The sequence below is a fragment of the Nuphar pumila genome, chromosome 14, assembly GCF_984573655.1.
Source record: "Nuphar pumila chromosome 14, dmNupPumi1.hap1.1, whole genome shotgun sequence".
Lineage (NCBI taxonomy): Eukaryota > Viridiplantae > Streptophyta > Magnoliopsida > Nymphaeales > Nymphaeaceae > Nuphar > Nuphar pumila.
This window is the reverse complement of record NC_143262.1, coordinates 79,515,600-79,535,023: the sequence shown is the minus strand read 5'-3', so window position 1 is coordinate 79,535,023 and position 19,424 is coordinate 79,515,600. Positions and strand designations below refer to the sequence as shown.

The following is a 19,424-nucleotide window of genomic DNA, read 5'->3' as shown; positions in this document are numbered from 1 at the left end:
AGATTCATTGACATCCGAAAAAGCCCAGACACACAACCCCCAGAAAGACGGAGGACCCACATCCGGAAAGAACACCATAAAGAAGCGGAGAGGGTCCTCCTCTCATCATGACATGAAGCGAACACAACACGAAACAAAAAGTATTTTGTGACGCGTCCCTTAAATTCTTCCCTAAAAAATCTTTGCTTCAAATCAAACCCATCAATTCCTCCAGCTGCAGCAAATCACAACAGACGACCCCTCATGGTTCTCACGTCCCACCAAATTATTATCAAAATAGAAGAGAGAGAAAAGAAGAGAGAAAGAGTGGATTCAAATTGGAAGGAAGAGAAAGAGAGAGAGAGAGAGAGAGAGAGAGAGGAAACCGCGCAACTAAGAGAGCTCAACCGTGCTCTTTCTTCACCCCTATCCCTCCAAACCTGACCCCAACACCCCATTTTTAATAATTTTTTTTCTTTTCTCCTCTTGGGTGCCGACCATGACTGAGATTCTCCAGAGCCCTCGGTTTTCTTCCTCCCCAAGCTCTCCTTTCCACCCTTCAGAGAATGTTGGTGGTGGGGGGTTGCAGACCCATCATGCACACTTGAGTTCTCCGGCCAATCTGTTGGTTGGTAGGGAGGATTTGGAGGGGAGGGTGGAGGAGGAGGTAGAGGAAGGTGGGGGGGTTACTCTCTCCTTGTTGTCTCTGTTGGTGGCTGCTTTCAGGAAGTCCATGATGCCCTGCAATACGGATAGGGAGGAGGAGCTGAGCTCCATGGAGATCGGGTGGCCCACGGATGCGAGGCACGTTGCCCATGTCACCTTCGATAGGTTCAATGGGTTCTTGGGGTTGCCTGATGAGTTTGAGCCTGAGGTGCCGAGGAGGGCTCCTAGTGCCAGGTCTGTGTGTCTCTTGAATCGGCTTGCTTTGTGTTTGTGTTGCTTTTTTTTAGTATTTTTTCAGAATTCATTCTGTTGGATCTCCCTCTCTCTCTATGGTTTGTTGGTTTCTTGGGAAGGGGATTTTTACCTCAAAGAAGTGATTGCCTGATTGGTGATAATGGAATTGCATTTTGATGAGTCAATGAAACCCCTACCTTACCTTAACACCCCAGAATCAAAGAAAACAGCGGAAAATTAAGTTCAATCCCGAATGAAAAACTATTAAAAGCACTAAGAATTTAGTTTTTTTTTTTTACTTTGGTTGAAAAGAAAGTGGGTTTCGGGGGTTCGGTTCTTGATTAATAAACCTCCGGTGCTGGTAAGGTCGGACTGTGGTCGTCCGTATCCGACGAGTGCAGGTCCGGTGATTCATGCCATGTCGGATGAGCAAGATATACTGAAGATGGAGGGGGCTTGCCTCCTCGTTCCCGAGGCTTATTGTCTCATTAGAGTGCCGGTGAAAGTCTAAATCAATCAAAGCCACTGTGACATTAATGAGGTGGTCGTTTTTTATTGAGTTACTGGATACCTGTGGTTGGTACGCTTTGTTGCTAAAATGGTTGACGACATCCTTATTGTATTTGTTTTTTTTTCCTCGGAGAAACCTTCCCAGGTGCAGAGACCTAACTGCTCTGGCTCAGCCTGCCGTAAAACTTCAATAGCTTACTCCTCGACCCAGGGAATTGCCAAGCTTAGGCTTAGGCTTAGGCTTAGGGGATGACGCCCATGGGATTTGAACCTAGACTGCCCGTCAAACAGTCTAGATCCCATCCCACTACGCCAAACCCCTTGTGTCTTTTTATTGTATTTGTTTTGGTTTTTTGGTAGTGAATATTATTTATGAAATTTAATGAGATAGGCAGTTAACTTTTTAAAGAGGTTTTTGCACATAGTTGCATCGGTACTCGATGTTCCTTTGTGTTTTGCGTTTCAGGAGTACCTGTACTCGGCATCAGTGTGAAACATATTTTAAGTCATATATATGAGTATGATATACTAAAGAAATTAATCTCATATAAGCTTCAAACTCGTCCCAGATACTTGAGAAACTCAAATCATGTACAGAGACTTGTTTAGTATTTGATAGAAACTCGTACTAAACTCTTTTTTCAACTTTATTTTTTCACGCAGAATTAAACAGCACGAGTTTTGTTGTGGTTTCACAATAATGAATTAATGAGATATTACAATACGATAATAGTTACTCTTAAAAAATGTGATTATAAACCTAAAAATCTTGCTACGTGGTAAATAATGTCAATGGAACATGAATAATGAGTTTCACAATCATGAATGGCTTTACATGCTCATTATTAATGCAAATTTATAATAACCCTTTAATCTTATTCCTTTAGCACGAAACCAGAACCTATTTCACTTTGAATTCATTTGTGTAGGTTAAAGCATAATCTGTTCTTTTGAGTGTTGTGTGGTAAATAAAATGCAAACTAGTTGGTCTAACAACTCTATCTTTATATAGAACGTATACTGAGTTGAAATATTGATCCATGATCCAACTTGGAAATGGTTGAATTTATTCGAGTTAATTGAAACTTCTAATTTTCTACATGCTGTCTTTTATAACATCTTTAATCAATCTGGTGATGCAACAACTAATAGCTTCCCAAAGATGGTTTGTTTTTGTTCACTTAAAAGCTTCTGTTCTCTTTATATGGATTGAGGGCTCTGTATTGTGTAGGAGGTCAGCAACATATCATGTAGCATTTTGCTTTTCAAAGGCATGGCAGAACTTTACTAGATCTTCTGGTTTTACATAGACTTGTTATCTATGTTTTGTTGAATAGGGCTCTTCTGAAATTATTTAATGCTTTTAGTATCCAGAAAGTTTGTTTTATGTGCTTCAAAGCTTTTTCACTATTTTTATAGATTAGCACTCTGTTTTGCATAAGAGGGAAGCACGATGTGGTGTACCCTATTGCTTTTCAAAGCCAAGTCAACTGCTTAGAAGATTTACAGTTTCACATTGATTTGTTAACTAGGATTTATTGTACATGGGCTGCTCTGATATCATTTAGTACATTTCAACGCTTACAGCTAATTTGCATTTGGTGTAATTTTCATGTTATATTTGGATATAGTTTCTGCGGTCAGTTATGTTGTGCAATTGCCAAATTCGCGAAATCATTGTTTTTCTAATCTTAATGATCTGTTTTCTTGAGCAGCTATTTTTAATAGCTTAGCATAGAAATGATTCTGGCATTAGTTATTATGAGTGGGTGGATCTTGTCTAGCATCTTTTTAGCAGTTATATGTAATGCTTCTGTCTTTGACAGAATGATCCTTCTTGACCTTTAAAGACGACCTTTGAGAAAGTGAGATGTGATTTTTCCTACTTTGTGAGACTTTTTTCAATTAAATAGTTATCTTATTTGATCTGCATAGAAGGTTCTGTTGGCGTTTGTTTTGGATAGGATATACTTCCCTATTCTTAGCTGACGGTTACTCTTGATTCTTACCATGCTTATCTTGGAAAGTTACCTCTTTTACTTTATTGGTAGCTATCCAGAAAGATTGAGTTTTGTTATTTATTTGTGCTGCCTTGTAATAGAAAGATGTGATTAACATATGAGAAAGATGAGATCGTTTTCCTCCGTGGATGTAGGCAAATACCAAACCAAGTAAATTCTGGTTTCTTTGTATTGCTGAATATGCATTGTGCTTTCTAACATGGTATCAGAGCTCCTTGTTTCTCTGATCTCGTATAGCTTTGATTGATCGTTGTGGCGTTTTTCATCTTTCTCTTCGGTTGCCTACATCGTCTCTTCAAGGTATCTCTCTGATCTAGTGTGTCATTATGGATACATCCTCACAAAACTCTGTAAATGCTAAAATGGTTCAAGAACCAAATCCCACCCTTAAGATTACCACTGTTCCATTAAATGGAACCAATTATATAAGGTGGTCTAAGGCAGCCGGCTTGTTTCTGAGTGGCAAAGGGAAGTTGGGTCTTGTTACGGGAAAAATCCCTCGTCCACAATAGGATGACATCCATTATGACGAATGGGAGTCTGCAAATCATTTGGTAATGTCGTGGCTTCTTAATTCCATGGATTCAAGCATTGCTGAGGGTTTTCTTTTTTTAGAAACCGCCCAAGAGATGTGGGAAAGTATTCACGATGTGTATGAAGAGCAAAATAATCTTGCCTGTGTTTACCAAATTCAACAAGAAATTTCTCTCCTCACTCAGCAAGAAAAACCCTTTCATACTTATTTGGGGACTCTTCGAGGCCTATGAGACAAACTGGCTCAATACCGTCCCATCACTATCGACCCTGAGATCATTAAAACACGTATAGAGGAAGACAAAATTTTCAAACTGTTAGCGGGTCTTAAGCCCGAGTTTGAATCCCTGAGAAGTCAGATCCTCATGACAACACCGTTACCTACCTTCAACAGTGTGTGCTCTATTATTCAGCGTGAGGAGACCAGACGAAATGTCATGAATCCCTCCTCTCAAACCATCAAATCTACTACTGAGAAATTGGCATTCAAGGCGTTACACTATCCCACCATCGCTGCCATCGTTGATCAGAAGGATAATTCAAAAAGGCCTAGATTTCGTTGCAGCTACTATAAGAAGTTTGGCCATACAAAGGATAGATGTTGGGGTCTACATGGCAGACCATCTAAAGCCATTAACCAAAAAGACTCCTATGCTGCAAATTTAGAATGCATCTTGCGGTTCCTGCATCAACCGATCCAGCACATGAAGATACGACAGGTATTACTTGTTGCTTTTCTTCCAAAAATTTACCTGAAAAATGGATTGTGGACACTGGAGCATCCAAGCACATGACAAGACAAGTATCTCAACTTCATGATATTCGAAACACTACAGAGAAATCCGTATCCATTGCCGATGGGAGTCAAGTCCTGGTAGAAGGAATCTGTACAACCCATTTTTTTGATAAACATGCTGCTTCAAGAGTTCTTTATGTTCCAAGATTTCCCGCTAGCTTATTATCTGTCAGTCGCATCACCAAGAGCCAAGCTTGTTTAGCTATATTTTCTGCTGACAATGTGATTTTTCAGGATCAAAAGACATAGACTGTGATTGGTAACGGTCACCAACACGATGGACTATATTTTTTTTATGATAGTGCTAAAGCGCTCGTTGCTTACAATCCCAAGGAATTAAACTTGTTGTGGCATGCTAGACTAGGTCATCCCTCACAAAAGGCTCAAAACCAGTTATTGCCACATTTACCCTCGGTTTCAAATGCATGTGATGCTTGCGAATATGCCAAAGCAACTCGTCTACCTTTTTCCCACTCTCATAGTAGATATGAATTTATGTTTCAGTTGATACGCTCTGATGTCTGGAGGCCTGCCCCAGTACCATCACATTTGGGGTATAACTATTTTGTTACATTCATTGATGATCACTCACGTGCAACTTGGATTTATTTTCTTAAAAATAAAGGTGAAGTTTCAAGAGTGTTTTCAGAATTTTATCAATTGGTCTCCACCCAGTTTGATAAGAAAATCAAGGTCTTGCAGTCCGATAATGGGGGTGAATTTGTCAACGCCACTATGAGAGATTTTTTTTTAATAACATGGGATTTTGCCTCAAAAATTTTGCACTGGGACTCCACAACACAATAGAGTCGCAGAACGGAAAAATCGGCAGTTGCTTAATGTTGCCAAAGCAATTATGTTTGAAAAAAACATTCCCAAAGAATATTGGTCTGAAGCTATTGGAACCGCCTTCTATATTTCTAACCATCTACCCAGTTCCTCTATTGAAGGACGTGTACCTCTGAAAATAGTCTATAATAAACACATCTATTTCTCACTTATGGGTTTTTGGATGCAAGGTGTTTGTTCACATGCAAGCCAAAAGCAGCGATAAACTTGAGCTCTGATCGGTAAAATGTGTTTTTTGGGATACTCTACAGTAAAAAAGGGCTACCGATGTTTTAATCCACATCAGAAAAAAATTTATATCTCAAGAGATGTTCATTTTTTTGAACATGAATGTTTCTTTCAAGAACTGGTTACTTCCTTTGATGAGGTTCATCCGCAGGGGGAGATTGGAATGGGAATCAAACTGGCTCTTCCAAACATTCAAAACAGTGATGGATTTTATGCTACAGATCTTCAAAACTCGCCTAATCCGACTCCAAACACCCAAATCGAGTCAAACCAAAACAATGTTGCTGATGAACCAAATTCCAATAGTACCCCTAATGTTGCTCCCACTAGAAGATCTAGTCGCATTTCCAGATTACCTGTACGTCTGAATGATTTCTACACCTATTTGGCCTCTTCCTCATCTGCACATTCCACGTCTCACCCCATCCAGAATTATTTCTCCCTTAAAGGCCTCTCATCGTCTTACATATCCTATGCCCTTAGTGTCTATGCTCACCGTGAACCCAACACTTTTCAAGAACCTAACCTTGACCCTAAATGGAGAAAAACTATGGCAGAGAAAATTCAGGCTCTAAAAAAAAATGGTACTTGGGAAATAGTCCATCATCCTGAAACTGAAAGAAAAAAGCTTATGGGATGTCGTTGGATTTACAAGATCAAGTATAATAGCAATGGCTCCATTGAAAGGTATAAAGCAAGATTGGTTGCGGAAGGCTACACTCAAATAGAGGGAATTGACTATAATAAAACCTTTGCGCCTGTAGTTAAAATGAATTCTATAAGAATTCTTCTATCAGTTGCCGCGAATAAGAATTGAAAAATGTTTCAATCCGATGTGAAAAATGCTTTTCTTCACGGAGATCTCAAGGAAGCTATGTCACATGGGTGCGGGTGCGGGGGTGCGGCACTTTCAAAAAACCTGGGTGCGGCAAAAATATAAAAACTTATATATATATATATATATATATATATATATATATATATATAAAGTCCAAAAGTTGGACATAAATGACCCTGGGTGCGTTGACTGCACCCAGGGTTAGGTTGACCGCATCGAGTGCGGGTGTGGGTGCGACACCTAGTTGGAGAAACCCTGTGACATATAGGGCAAAAGAAATTTCTTGGCAATTTTTTTTTAAGTCCGAGAATTGGACCAAAATGAACTTGGGTGCGTTGACCACACCCAGGGTCGGGTTGACCGCACCCGGTGCCACACCCGCACCCACGTCGACGCGGGTGCGGCACCCCGCTAGCCGAATCCCTGTGACATAGCAAGGAAGAAATATATATGGAATTACCCCCAGGTTATCAGGTTCAAGACCGGGAAAAGGTAGCCTGCAGATTAAAAAAGGTTCTTTATGGACTAAAGCAGTCTCCTTGAGCTTGGTTCGCTAAGTTAAGTATGACGCTTACTGAAATGGGTTTTAAAAGAAGCACTACTGATCACTCCATGTTTGTTTCAATTCAGGGATCCAAAACTGCTATCATCCTTGTTTATGTGGATGACATAATCATGAGAGGAAATGATTAAGTCTTGATCAAGCAAGTAAAAAAGAGACTTCATCACAAATTCGAAATAAAAGACTTGGGAGTGCTAAGATATTTTCTTGGTTTAGAGGTCGCCCACTCAAGCAAAGGAGTGTTCGTTTGCCAAAGGAAGTATATCTTGGATCTTCTCAAAGATATAGGGATGCTTGGCGCCAAGCCAATAGACACTCCGATTGATTCTAGCAGCAAGCTAAGAAAATATGATGGAAAACCAGTGGCAGATGTTGATGACTTCCAAAGACTTGTAGGTCAACTCATTTATCTCACATATGCAGTCAACCTGATAAGTCAGTTCATGCATGAACCCAAAGAATCACATCTTGAGGCAGCCTACAAAATCCTCAGGTATCTAAAAGGGACAACGAGAAAGGGAATCTTGATGAAAAGAAATCATAATTTAAATATTATTGGATATACTGATGTGGATTGGGTTGGCGACCCAAATGATAGGAGATCCACATCAAGATATTGTGTGTTCGTTGGAGGCAATCTAGTATCTTGGCGTAGTAAGAAACAAAATGTTGTTGCTCGATCGAGTGCTGAAGCGGAATACCGCTCTATGGCTCTTAGAACCTGTGAACTCATCTAGATCAAGTCTCTGTTATCAGATATGGGAATTAAAGTTGATGAACCTATGGAGTTAAGATGCGATAATCAATTTGCCATTCACATTGGAGCTAATCCAGTATTTCATGAAAGAACAAAGCACATTGATCTCGACTATCACTTTATTCGAGAGAAAATCCAGACTCAAGTCATTAAAACTCCCCATGTCAAAAGTCAAGATCAACTTGCCGATGTTTTTACTAAAGCCTTGGGAAAAGAGAAACACCTTGATATTATAAGCAAGTTGGGATAGATTGATATCTGTCTACCAACTTGAGGGGGGAGATTGTTGGCATTTGTTTTGGATAGGATATACTTCCCTATTCTTAGCCGATGGTTACTCTTGATTCTTTATCTTGGAAAGTTACCTCTTTTACTTTATTGGTAGCTATCCAGAAAGAACGAGTTTTGTTATTTATTTGTGCTGCCTTGTAATAGAAAGATGATATTGTTTTCTTCCGTGGATGTAGGCAAATGCCGAACCACGTAAATTCTGGTTTCTTTGTATTGCTGAATATGCATTGTGCTTTCTAAAAGGTTCTTCATGACCTATAAGACGAGGAAGACTTTGTTGATGTTGTATGTGTAAGATTTGTGCTTGTCCTACTTTGTTTTGTGGTGTGTGTATATATATATATATATATATATATATAAAGAGAGAGAGAGAGAGAGTGGCTGCCTATGGCAGCCTACCATGACCAAAGAGGGGGTTTCCAAGTTGTTTTTCCCCAATCTGACCACGCAGATGCATTCGGCATGGTCTCTTTGCTAGGAAATGACACTTGGGTTGTGTTTTCCTATAGAAAAAAGATTTTTGAAGCCTTGAATATTTATAATATTTATATAAATTTTGCACTGTCGATTTTCAAACCTTATAAAAACCTACCTACGTGTCAGAATCGAATGACGAAGAGTTCATTCCTATAATCAAACACATAGAACACATCTGTACAGTCAGATTCGAGAAGAACGTGAAAAGGAACCCTTCAAAAGCCCCACAGGCAGCGGTAGGCACGGATTGGTGTATGCAGGTAGCTACTCTCTACTCATATATATATATATATATATATATATATATATATATATATATATATATATATTCTTATTCTTCATGGTATATGGTAGTAAATGATGTAAGAATAGAGATAAATCTGGCAAGCTAAACAACCCAAGGCAGTCATTGATGATGTTCATGAAGCTCCAATCTGCAGAAAATTTCTCTTTGTTAACATCATCTATCACATTTTTGCCACAATTTCATACTCTGTTTTTTTTTGAAAGAAATGCTTCTCTTCAGGTTTCTCTTTTGCTTTTTTTTCTTATATATTTTTTTACCAATTTCCCTTTGGTCTATGTCTCTATTCTTATGAAGAAATTTTGAATTGTTTTATTAAAAAAATATGTTTAACCCTTTCAATCATCTCATTGAAATTAAAAATTCTTCATTTTGGGCAGCAATTTTCTGCTGAGCTAGTTTGCGATATCAGCTGTAAGATAAACATTGATCACTAGGAGCTAGGGTAATGCCTTATTCTCTAGTTTGTTGGCATCACCTAGAGAATTAGATTAACAACAGACCCTTCCTGAATGAAGACACATAGCATTTGCCTAAGTTCAGGGTGATAGCAGATTTTCCCCTGAATGGAGACACTGAGCGTTTGGCTAAGTTGAACTTTTAACCTTCCAGGTAGCTTTTGAATTTTTCTAGTACCTGCTGGATAGGCAATAAAACCCCTAGTTTGGCAGGTTAGATATAGCCCGGTTATTATTATGGTGGATGGAAGCTTCCCTAATGGCCTGGAAGCCCACTTTTTGAGGACATTTCTGGAAGTTCACTTGATTAGTGCTCTATGCTTCTCAGACTTCTATGATCTACTCTAGAATGGCAGTTGTGCTTCTCTCTTGCTTGCGTTGACCACTTAAAAACCTCTATACTTTCAGTTTCTCTTAGTTTTGAGAACTCTTCATGCTTTTGCTTGGAGCAACTGATCCATGAACTCATTTGTGGTTGGAAATTGGTACTCAAAAAGAGTCACTAATGCGAGGAAACTGGTCATATTGGTAGTACATTCCATGGATAATCTATGGGGTTATGGTTGGTAGGTTGTGGAAAGGCAAGATTTCTATGCAGTGACAGACAAAGGCTGCAGATACTATGGACCCTTTGACTTCCAGAGTTGCCTTCCCAAGCCTGGACCGGTTGCCTGTAGGTTGTGATGTGCCTTGAGATGACTGTCAGTTCTTGCCCCACTGCCAGTAGGGAATCTTCTCCAAGGACGTGTTATTAGAGGCATTCTGTTAGGAACTGCATCTTCTTCTGCTACAAGTCCTTTTAGCTAGTGTGTCAATCCCGATTAGGGATGCAAATGGGTCAGATCCAGGAAGGAGGTTTTGCAATTTTTGGCTGTTTTGGATCCTATTCTGATCTGATTCCCCATGTATTTATCTGTTCCCGGATCTGAACCATTTGTATCCCTAATCCCAATAATAGAATAAGCCTTCTAAACTTGGTGAGCTGCCTTTTTCTCCATAAGTTTCTTTATAACTCTGTTTTTAAGCTTTATCCTTAGTATCAGAGCCGTACCTGTGTTTCATGGGGCCTGAGGCGGAGGGAAAAAATGGGCCCCCTATTAATAGTGAGTTCTGGGGCAGTGCCTCCGAATCAAAATAACAATAAAATTTGCATTCACGTTAAACAAATATAATATTTCAAATATTTATATTATATTAAATAAAAATATATAAAATATTTATATAAACTACCTAGACAATACTCATTCGTCTTAAAAATGGGCCCCTAAAATTTTTTTGGGCCAGGGGCCCTGAGGCCCAAGCCTCATTGGCCTCTTTACAGGTCCGGCTCTGCTTAGTATCAAGGTTCAGTTATCTTCATTTTTCTTTTCTATTGAGCAACTTAGCAGCATTCACTCATCATGGTTTTTCATATTGCTTTTTTATCACTTAGCCTCCCAAACTATGTTATTTTCACTTCCTCAGACGTGATAATGCTTTGGACTTGTTGGTAAAATAGATGGTAAAATTTTCTTGTTTATCTGTGCGCATTGCACACACAATGTATGTGCATAGAACTTGCTAATTATCAATGATTCTTGACAATTTGTATGAAATATTGATAGACTGGGAATGCCCATTATTGAAGCAAAACAAGAGAGGAAATAGGGTGAGAGAGCATAGAGGAAAGCACAAGGAAACTTCATTACTTCACAAAATGAATGGTTACAAGTTACAACAATAAAATGGGGGGCAACCCCTCCAAAGCACTACAAGACAAAAATAGTTGACTCTATAACAAACCATGAAAAAATACAAGAATATCCGTATACATAATGATATGTACATAAGGAAAGGGGTAGCTCACAAAATGGTAAAACATATGACAGTTCTCAACACCCATGAAGCACGAGCATTGTAGGATGACAAGGAATTTTGTTTTATTAAGTCCAGAAACTGGTGCATCCTATGCACCAATTTTAGATTTCATGCATTAAACAGAAATTATTTCAGTGTAATTTACTCAAGCCAATAATGTGATGTCACCTTGGTACGGGTACGGGTACGGGTACGGCACGAAAATTCCAAAAAATATGGGTACAGGGACACAGCTATGTATCTATCTATCTATCTATCTATCTATCTATCTATCTATCTATCTATCTATCTATCTATCTATCTATCTATCTATCTATCTATATATATATATATATATATTAAATATCACATAAATGCAAAATAAATTCAAAATAAACTGAATATAATCTAAATATATATGCTATATTTAAAAAATATATTATATACTGAAAATATAAAGTTATAAACTGAAAATATAATTATAAATTATAAATTGAATACAAACTTGTGTGTACGATGGGTAAAAGGGCATGTCCAGGTGTCAACGTGTGTCGACACGGGTACAAGCTTGTCGACACGGGTACAGAGGGTAAAATTGAGTGTCTGTGTGACATAGCAATAATGGTTCACTTAAAGCTCATATTCTATGGTTCATATCCTATGGTTGGATAGAATAATATAGCTGCATATATCTGCAAGATATGCCATTTAATAATGGATATTAACAAATTCACTAGATTATTGCCTTTGAAATTCTGTTTGTTACCTTGCACTAACTGTCACCAGTTTTAATAATATTACAAGGAGCACAAATCACATCTGCAAGAAGGATTTCTATTTTTGCAAACTACAACTAATAAATGTGTTGCTTGTTCTGTCATGTCTATGGATTCACATGAGATTAGCTGAGTCTGAGCCTGGGCTGCTTGATCTCAGCTCAGTGCCTTAGGTACCAGGCTCAAGTTCGGCTTGAGCTTGAGCTTGGTTGCAAACTTGAACACCTATTTTCAAACTTGGTTGATTGAGCTTGAGCTGATCTCTCTCTCTCTCTCTCATATATATATATTGATGTATGTATGTTTGTAAATTTTTTTGTTTCTAAACAATGAATGTGGGATTTGAAGTTTTGAACCCATGATATCTCTTTTTGAAGGAAAATATGGTAAACTACAAGTGTTTTGCTTGTACAACAAAAGTGTGCTCAATATAATTATATATGTATGTTCTAGACGAGCTTAAACAAGCTTTAATGACCCCAAGCTCAGGCTCACTCTCAGCTGGTTGGGTAGCCTAGTCATAAGATTGCTATATTCATGTATTTCTGCAAATTCCTAGCTGGTCTATCAAGGGGAGACATGCTGATTGGATCTTCTGGTGTACATAATTTTTTATGTGCCATAACATAAACTACATCCGACTCTTGTAATATCATCTACAGATTTATTGGATTTGTCATGTCTAGTAGTGGGTATTTTTCAATGTGTATTTTTCCTCGTATCAGTAAGGGTTGATCATTAAGTTGGACTAGATCTTTATTTCTTTTTGTATGGCTGCATTGTGCTTAGCTGCTGCATTTTGGCTGTTAAAGCTATGGTTGTCAAAGGGTGAGATTTGCGGTCTGAAACCTGGCTGAATAAATCCCCATTCTTGGGTTTGGGAGGGGAAAATGGCATCAAGATAAAAGGAGGTTTGGCGAATCCAATTGGGTGTGAGGTGGATACAGGTTGCATAGAAAAACATCGGGTTAGGTTACCTGTATTGGTCACCTAGTGCTGCTCTCATCTAATGGGCCTGTGTTCCATTATTCCTTGTCATGAGTGATGCGTGTGCATGTGTACAGGCCTGTTTGATGAGAGGAACACTAGGTGACCAATAGTCAGTTGCACTTGTTAGCAATGCTATGGAATAAAGCAACTGTACCTTCAGATGCATTAGGGTTGGTTAGGGTCAACCTATTGCAGTTTACAAATTTGGTAGGCAGTGGATTTTTTATTATAGGAAAAAAAATCCATTTGGATTTGGATTGTCCCATATCTGAGCCATGATACCTGAAGCTGAATCTGGATCAGGCTGACCCTGATCTGACCTGAGCTTTACTTAAATCATATAACTGTTTGATATAGAAACTTCATTTTATACTGTTTGCTGATTGGTTTGAAAATATGCAAACCTCTTCGCTTCTATGTTTTTCTTTCATCTAGTGTTTCCACTTGTTGGTCTTTTTTATTCATGTGTTGGAGTTTCTTGGTTCTAATTCATACTGCATACTGTGGGTATATGTTATGCAGTACAAGTGTTTTTGGGGTCTCTACAGAATCTATGCAATGTTCCTATGACACTAGAGGCAATAGCATACCGACAATACTTTTGCAGATGCAGAGAAAATTGTATGCTCAAGGGGGACTTCAAGTATGCCCTCCTCTATTCTGATGATTGTATTGCTTTTATTTTCAAAACCTAATATTCACCTGATTTTTCTTATCGTAATTAATGTGCAGGCTGAGGGTATATTTAGAATCAATGCAGAGAACAGCCAAGAGGAATATGTCAGGGACCAGTTGAACAAGGGCATCGTGCCAGATGGTATTGATGTCCACTGTTTGGCAGGTTTGATAAAGGTACTATTTACCATATTGACTGTATATGCTTCTTATGGACTTACCTATATGTGGCATGTTTTATATCAAGGTTTCGCGAGTCTTGGTCGTGTTTTGCTGGGTTTGCTCAAATTCCTTAAGCTTGCCTACCCTTTACTTGAGATGAACATCTTATAATCTCATTGTCCTTCATGAACTTAATCATTTTTGTTGGTTTTCATTCTGAAAAATGTTCTGTGCCACTTTTTCCTTTTATTATAAAAAAAAATGTACAGCATATATGCTAATAAAAGTAGTTCATAGATTCCATGTTATGTCATTTGTTACACACTACTAATATGTACTTGGTATTGTTATTCTGTCCAATCCCATAAAATAAAGAGACTTTTTGAAGAGTACTTATTGCCACCTATCTGGGTTGCAATGGTTGTTCTTAGCATAAGATGTGTTGGGCCCACAAACTCATTTTTTCTTGTTGTCTCTATTTTCTAAAAATCCTTATTAATGGAGATTTCTATTGCCTTTCCCTGGTCAACATGTTATCCTGACGCGCCCTTAGGGCCTGTTTGTTTCAGGCCATTTTCTTGGGAAAGTGCCATGCTGACACTACCTTCCCACCATGGATGAAACAAAACCCAAAGGTACACAGAGGAAGTCCATATTGACCCATGTGGTTCCCAGCATCTCACTTATTTCCCTTGAAAATGCCTTTGCTTCCCCCCTCCCCCCCCCCCCCCCCCCCCATGTGAAAGGACTTTTCTCAAGGGAAAGCTGAGCTGGCAAGATTTTTTAGAAGATCGTGCCATTTCCCATGAAAGGGCTCTCCCTTCCATGGGAATGAACCAAACAAGCCCTTAGGGATATGTGTCATTTGACAGAAAAAAGATACATTTTGATGAGTTACAAAGGAATGCAGTGAACACATGCCAATCGTTTTGTAAAAACAATTTAGCCATATTTGTCCCACTTGTACAGTTGATATCAAACTTATTTAGTATCTTGTTAACCCAAAATTGGTTTATCGGTCAATTTGTAACTATCTTCATATTAGTGTGTGGGGCTTGAAAATTGATGACTTTTATTTTATTATTTCATAGTTTTTGTTAGAAATACTTAATTTATTTGTTGATGGGTGAGCGTGGGATTAATGCTTGATCTCCTAAAGCATATTCTGGTGAAACTTGCTTGGTGCCTAAACAGTGACTTTCTCCTGGTTATTTATCACATGGCATGCATGTAGACCACCTGTAGTAGTCCATTGTTTTCTTGCTCTTCTAGGGTTTTCTCTCATCTTTCAAATTGAAATTGGCATAATGTTATTCATAATTCCATTTCTGTGTTATGCTTTCCGGGGCTTCCTCAGGCTTGGTTTAGGGAGCTTCCAAAGGGGCTGCTGGACTCTATTACTCCTGAACAGGTGATGCAATCGAATACGGAAGAGGATTGTGTCCAACTTGTTGGGCTTTTGCCATCAACAGAAGCAGCATTGCTGGATTGGGCTGTGAATTTGATGGCTGACGTTGTTCAAGAGGAGCAGCAAAACAAGATGAATGCCCGCAACGTTGCTATGGTGTTTGCACCAAATACGACACAGGTTCTAACCTGTTGCCATTACTCTTTCTGTTTCCTAAGAATCTTATTTTTATAGCTATCTTTTCTTATTGAAACATTCTATCAACGGTTCCTCAATTGCAGATGGCAGATCCCTTAAGTGCATTGATGTACGCAGTTCAAGTTATGAATTTTCTTAAGACATTGATTCTAAAGACGTTAAGAGAAAGGCAGGAGGCCATTCTTCAGGCAGCACCATCCTCTTCCCAGTCAGAGCCCTCTGATGAGAATGATCACCACAATTCATCACAGTGCTGTTTAAGCACAAGCACTAAAGGAGAGCAAGAACAGGAAGAGCATGTATTTGAAACCACTGAGCCCAACAACGGTTCTTTGATTGATGATGTAGGTGGCCGTGTCGAAGATCAAGAAGACAAATCAAGAACTGATGTCTGTTGTAGGGCTTCTGTTGAAGAATGCACAAGGGAGGAGCCTTCTCAGCCCACACTTCTTACTAATGGAACAAAAACTGTTGTAACTAGTTCAAGAACTGGCAGTAAGGGAAGTGTCCACAGAAGCAAAAATGGTTCAAATGCAAGAAAATACGCAAAGAATGTGGACACTGTTCAGACAACCTTACCATCCGAGAAATCAAGGGGAACGAGCATTGTAAGCCATATAAATTCAAGTTTGGAACGAGTTGAGGCATGGAGGTAAAGTTGGTTGGTGATGACTAACTGCTTCTGGGTAATTCAGGTTTGTTGGTTCTGCTGCTTTGTCTTTGAGACAGACATTTGAAGGTTGACAGTCTGCATGCTTTGTATGGTTGGTTTGATTTTCCGTTTGATGTTTCCAACTGTTTTGTGGTTTTTAAAATTTGTACAACACTAACAAAGGTCTTTGAAGTGTAACTCTGTTGATCCATGAAACTTCTCACTGTATTGATTTCTCAAAAATTTCTTTTGACGACTTCTGTTAGATGGTTCTTCCTTGTCAAGATCTGTACTACCAAAAATGGTTAGGATAGCAAACACCCATCTCGTTCCTACTTTGGATACCTGTATAACTAGGGGTGGCCATCACCTGACAAGGGGCTCGTAAAGGCCTGAGTGATTCTAACGGCCGCCAAAAGCCTGCCCTGATTATCATCAGGCCGGGTTCGGCCCGACACTAATCGGGTTGGGCTTCCATGGCCCGATAAACTGGGTTGGCCCGAAAAACCCTTGACCCCATAAACCCATGAGAGAGATGCTTGCCGAAGGGGGTAATCTCCCCCCCCCCCCCCCAGCCAGCGATATATATATATATATATATATATATATATATATATATAGAGAGAGAGAGAGAGAGAGAGAGAGAGAGAGAGAGAGAGAGGCGGGTTAAAGATATATTTTTTTAATCTCTCTCTTGTATGTTAAAAATATTTTTTTACAATAGTAAGGGCCCACTCAGGCTGGTCCCTGTGCCCGACCCCGACCGGACAATATTCAGGCTGAGCTCTCAAAGCGCGGCCTGAGTCGGGCAGAGTACCAGATATGTAGATGAGTCCAAGATCCTAGACAACTACCTTGAAGGTGACCACCAATTGTTACAAGAGGGGCCACATATAATGTAAAATGACGGCCGAAGTTGTGGCAAGGACCATCAAATCTTTACAATTTAATTTGTGGACATGTTACTTTGGAAAATCAATGTCTTCTCTATTACCGATTGGGCAGGGTGTGTTTGTTTACCTTGGTTCTGATTGTATTTGGAATGGGGCTTGCACCAAACCCATGATTCTTGCAGCCATGGGTTTCAAATAATGCAAAAAATAGCTTTATATTCATGAATCTCTCTCTCTGAAAACACGATTTTAGATCTAGTTTTAATCCTAGGATTTCCTTGGATCTCAGATTCAAATATAATGAACACTTTTTATTTTTTGAAAGGAAAACTGGGGTTAGGCAAACCCCTACCAGTTAGATTGAGATCAAGCAACATTACAAAAGAATTATATCTCCTCCCTTGACGGGAATCAATGTGGGATGGTCTTTCCAAGATTTTTTCATCCCCACTGACGCTAAATTTTGCTAGTTGTCTAGCTAAAGAATTGGAATTACAAAAAGCTTTATGTACATTACATCTCCAAAAACTATACAAAATCGATCGTCCTCAACTCACGTTCTTTGCCCCTGTTTTCCAATGCGCCTTTCACCTTAGCTACCAGGTCCTGCCTGTCATTTTCTATGGTGACCTTAGCTACAATGTCCATCAGCCTTAGATCACTTTTGTCTGCCAAACACCCTCTATAATTTGATTGGAAATACATCTGCACCTATCCCCCCAAGTTACCTTATCTCAAATGATTTGAATTGTAGTTTTTTTTATGACTAGAATGTAAGAATTATGACATTTGAGAAAGAGCGGACCCGGGGTAAACGTGAGCAGTTACTGTAAAACCTGTAAATTTTTGAGATATTAAATAAATAAAGAATTAGCCTTATCTTCAAGTTAAAAATGTGTTTCTATTTTTTAAATGTCAATTTTGGGTATTTTATACGCTTAATTATATCTTTCTGACCAACAAAGATAAAATGGTTATTTCAAGATTTTTTTTAGATAAAATATTGTTAAAATATTCAAATGATCATGAAAAAATTTAATTTTTTAAGGAGTCACAACCTCATCTAGGTGTTTTCAATGTCTTTTGAACTTAACTAGATACAATTTGGTAGTTTTCAAAATAAATTCGAATAAAGAGTATTTTGGTCATTGTAATCAAAAGTACTATTTAAAATATTTAATCTATCATCCAAACTATTTATTTTTGTGAATTATGACTCATTAAGGTGTTATCAAAGTGTTTTGAACCTACTCAGATGTATTTTGGTAGTTTCAGAAAAGTTTCTATCAAAAAGGTATTTTAGTCATAAAATAATTTATGAGAAACACTCTAATCAATAAATTACTATTTTAGAAAATAACAAAACCTTAAACTATTTAAAATTAGTATGATTAATTAATGCAAATAAATGTAAGAAACTATTTTGAAAAAATTGAAGATTTTATAATGGACCCGAACTCTATACGGGTTGGACCCAAATGCATCAATCCAAACCTAGAATTTTATGGATCTTTGAATCATAAAATAAAATAAAATAATAACTAAGACAAAGTTGAACTCTAGAAAATAATTATAATAAAATAATAAATTTTATTTAACCAAAGTTTTTGTTTTAAAACTTTTTGGAATTAATTAGGGTTTGGGCTTGTTTGGACCCAAAATACATTCAAGTATGACCCACGGGAGTTGATGACTATTGAGAAGGTGTGGGGCCCACTAGGGCACCCAACACGCCCTCGACCCCTCTTCTCGAACCCATTCTCAGCTCCTCCTTTTCTTTTCCCAACCCAGTCGACATCCCTTTTTGTCGATCTCTCTTTCTCTCCCTCACTTCGTTGTCGTCACCTTTCCAGCGAGCGACGTCTCAGGAGCCACCGTAGATGGCCACACCTCTGCCCTAACCGGCTGGACCCGATGCAGCTCCACCTCCTCCTACCGAATGGCCCCGCCCGCGCCTCTCCATCGCCTCCTTTCTCAGCCCTTCTTCCTCCCTCGGCCTCCCGTGGAGGAGACTTGCTCCTCTGGAGAAAAATTCGCTGGAAAAACCCCACCCTCCACTATATTTTCTTTTCCATTCTGACCGAATCATGGTGCCGCTCAAGGAAGAGCAGAATCTTCGCTAGCGAACAATCTGTGGCTGTCGTCGAGGGATTAGGGAAGGACGGAGATCCCATTGTCGTCAAAGTGGTCAGTATCAGAAGCAGAAAGGACACTCTCCTTGATTTCTGTTTGGAGTCTCCATTCTTCAGCTCATCTTCGGACTATCCATATGGAGAAAGAAATGGTGGAATTACATCAGAAAAACATTGGAAAAGGTTTGGTGGCAGTTA

The 19,424-nt window shown here is 38.8% G+C and overlaps 1 protein-coding gene across 1 annotated transcript; it reads left to right on the top strand.

Annotated features, from left to right (window-relative positions):
• The first annotated feature begins 107 nt into the window (after nt 1-107).
• LOC149817059 (rho GTPase-activating protein 4-like) lies at nt 108-16,464 on the top strand. Its single transcript, XM_089987365.1, has 5 exons — nt 108-879; nt 13,629-13,749; nt 13,839-13,958; nt 15,301-15,531; nt 15,633-16,464. The coding sequence occupies exons 1-5, from the start codon at nt 479-481 to the stop codon at nt 16,203-16,205; spliced, it is 1,446 nt and encodes a 481-aa protein (XP_089843491.1). The 5' UTR covers nt 108-478; the 3' UTR covers nt 16,206-16,464.
• Nucleotides 16,465-19,424: the final 2,960 nt, after the last annotated feature.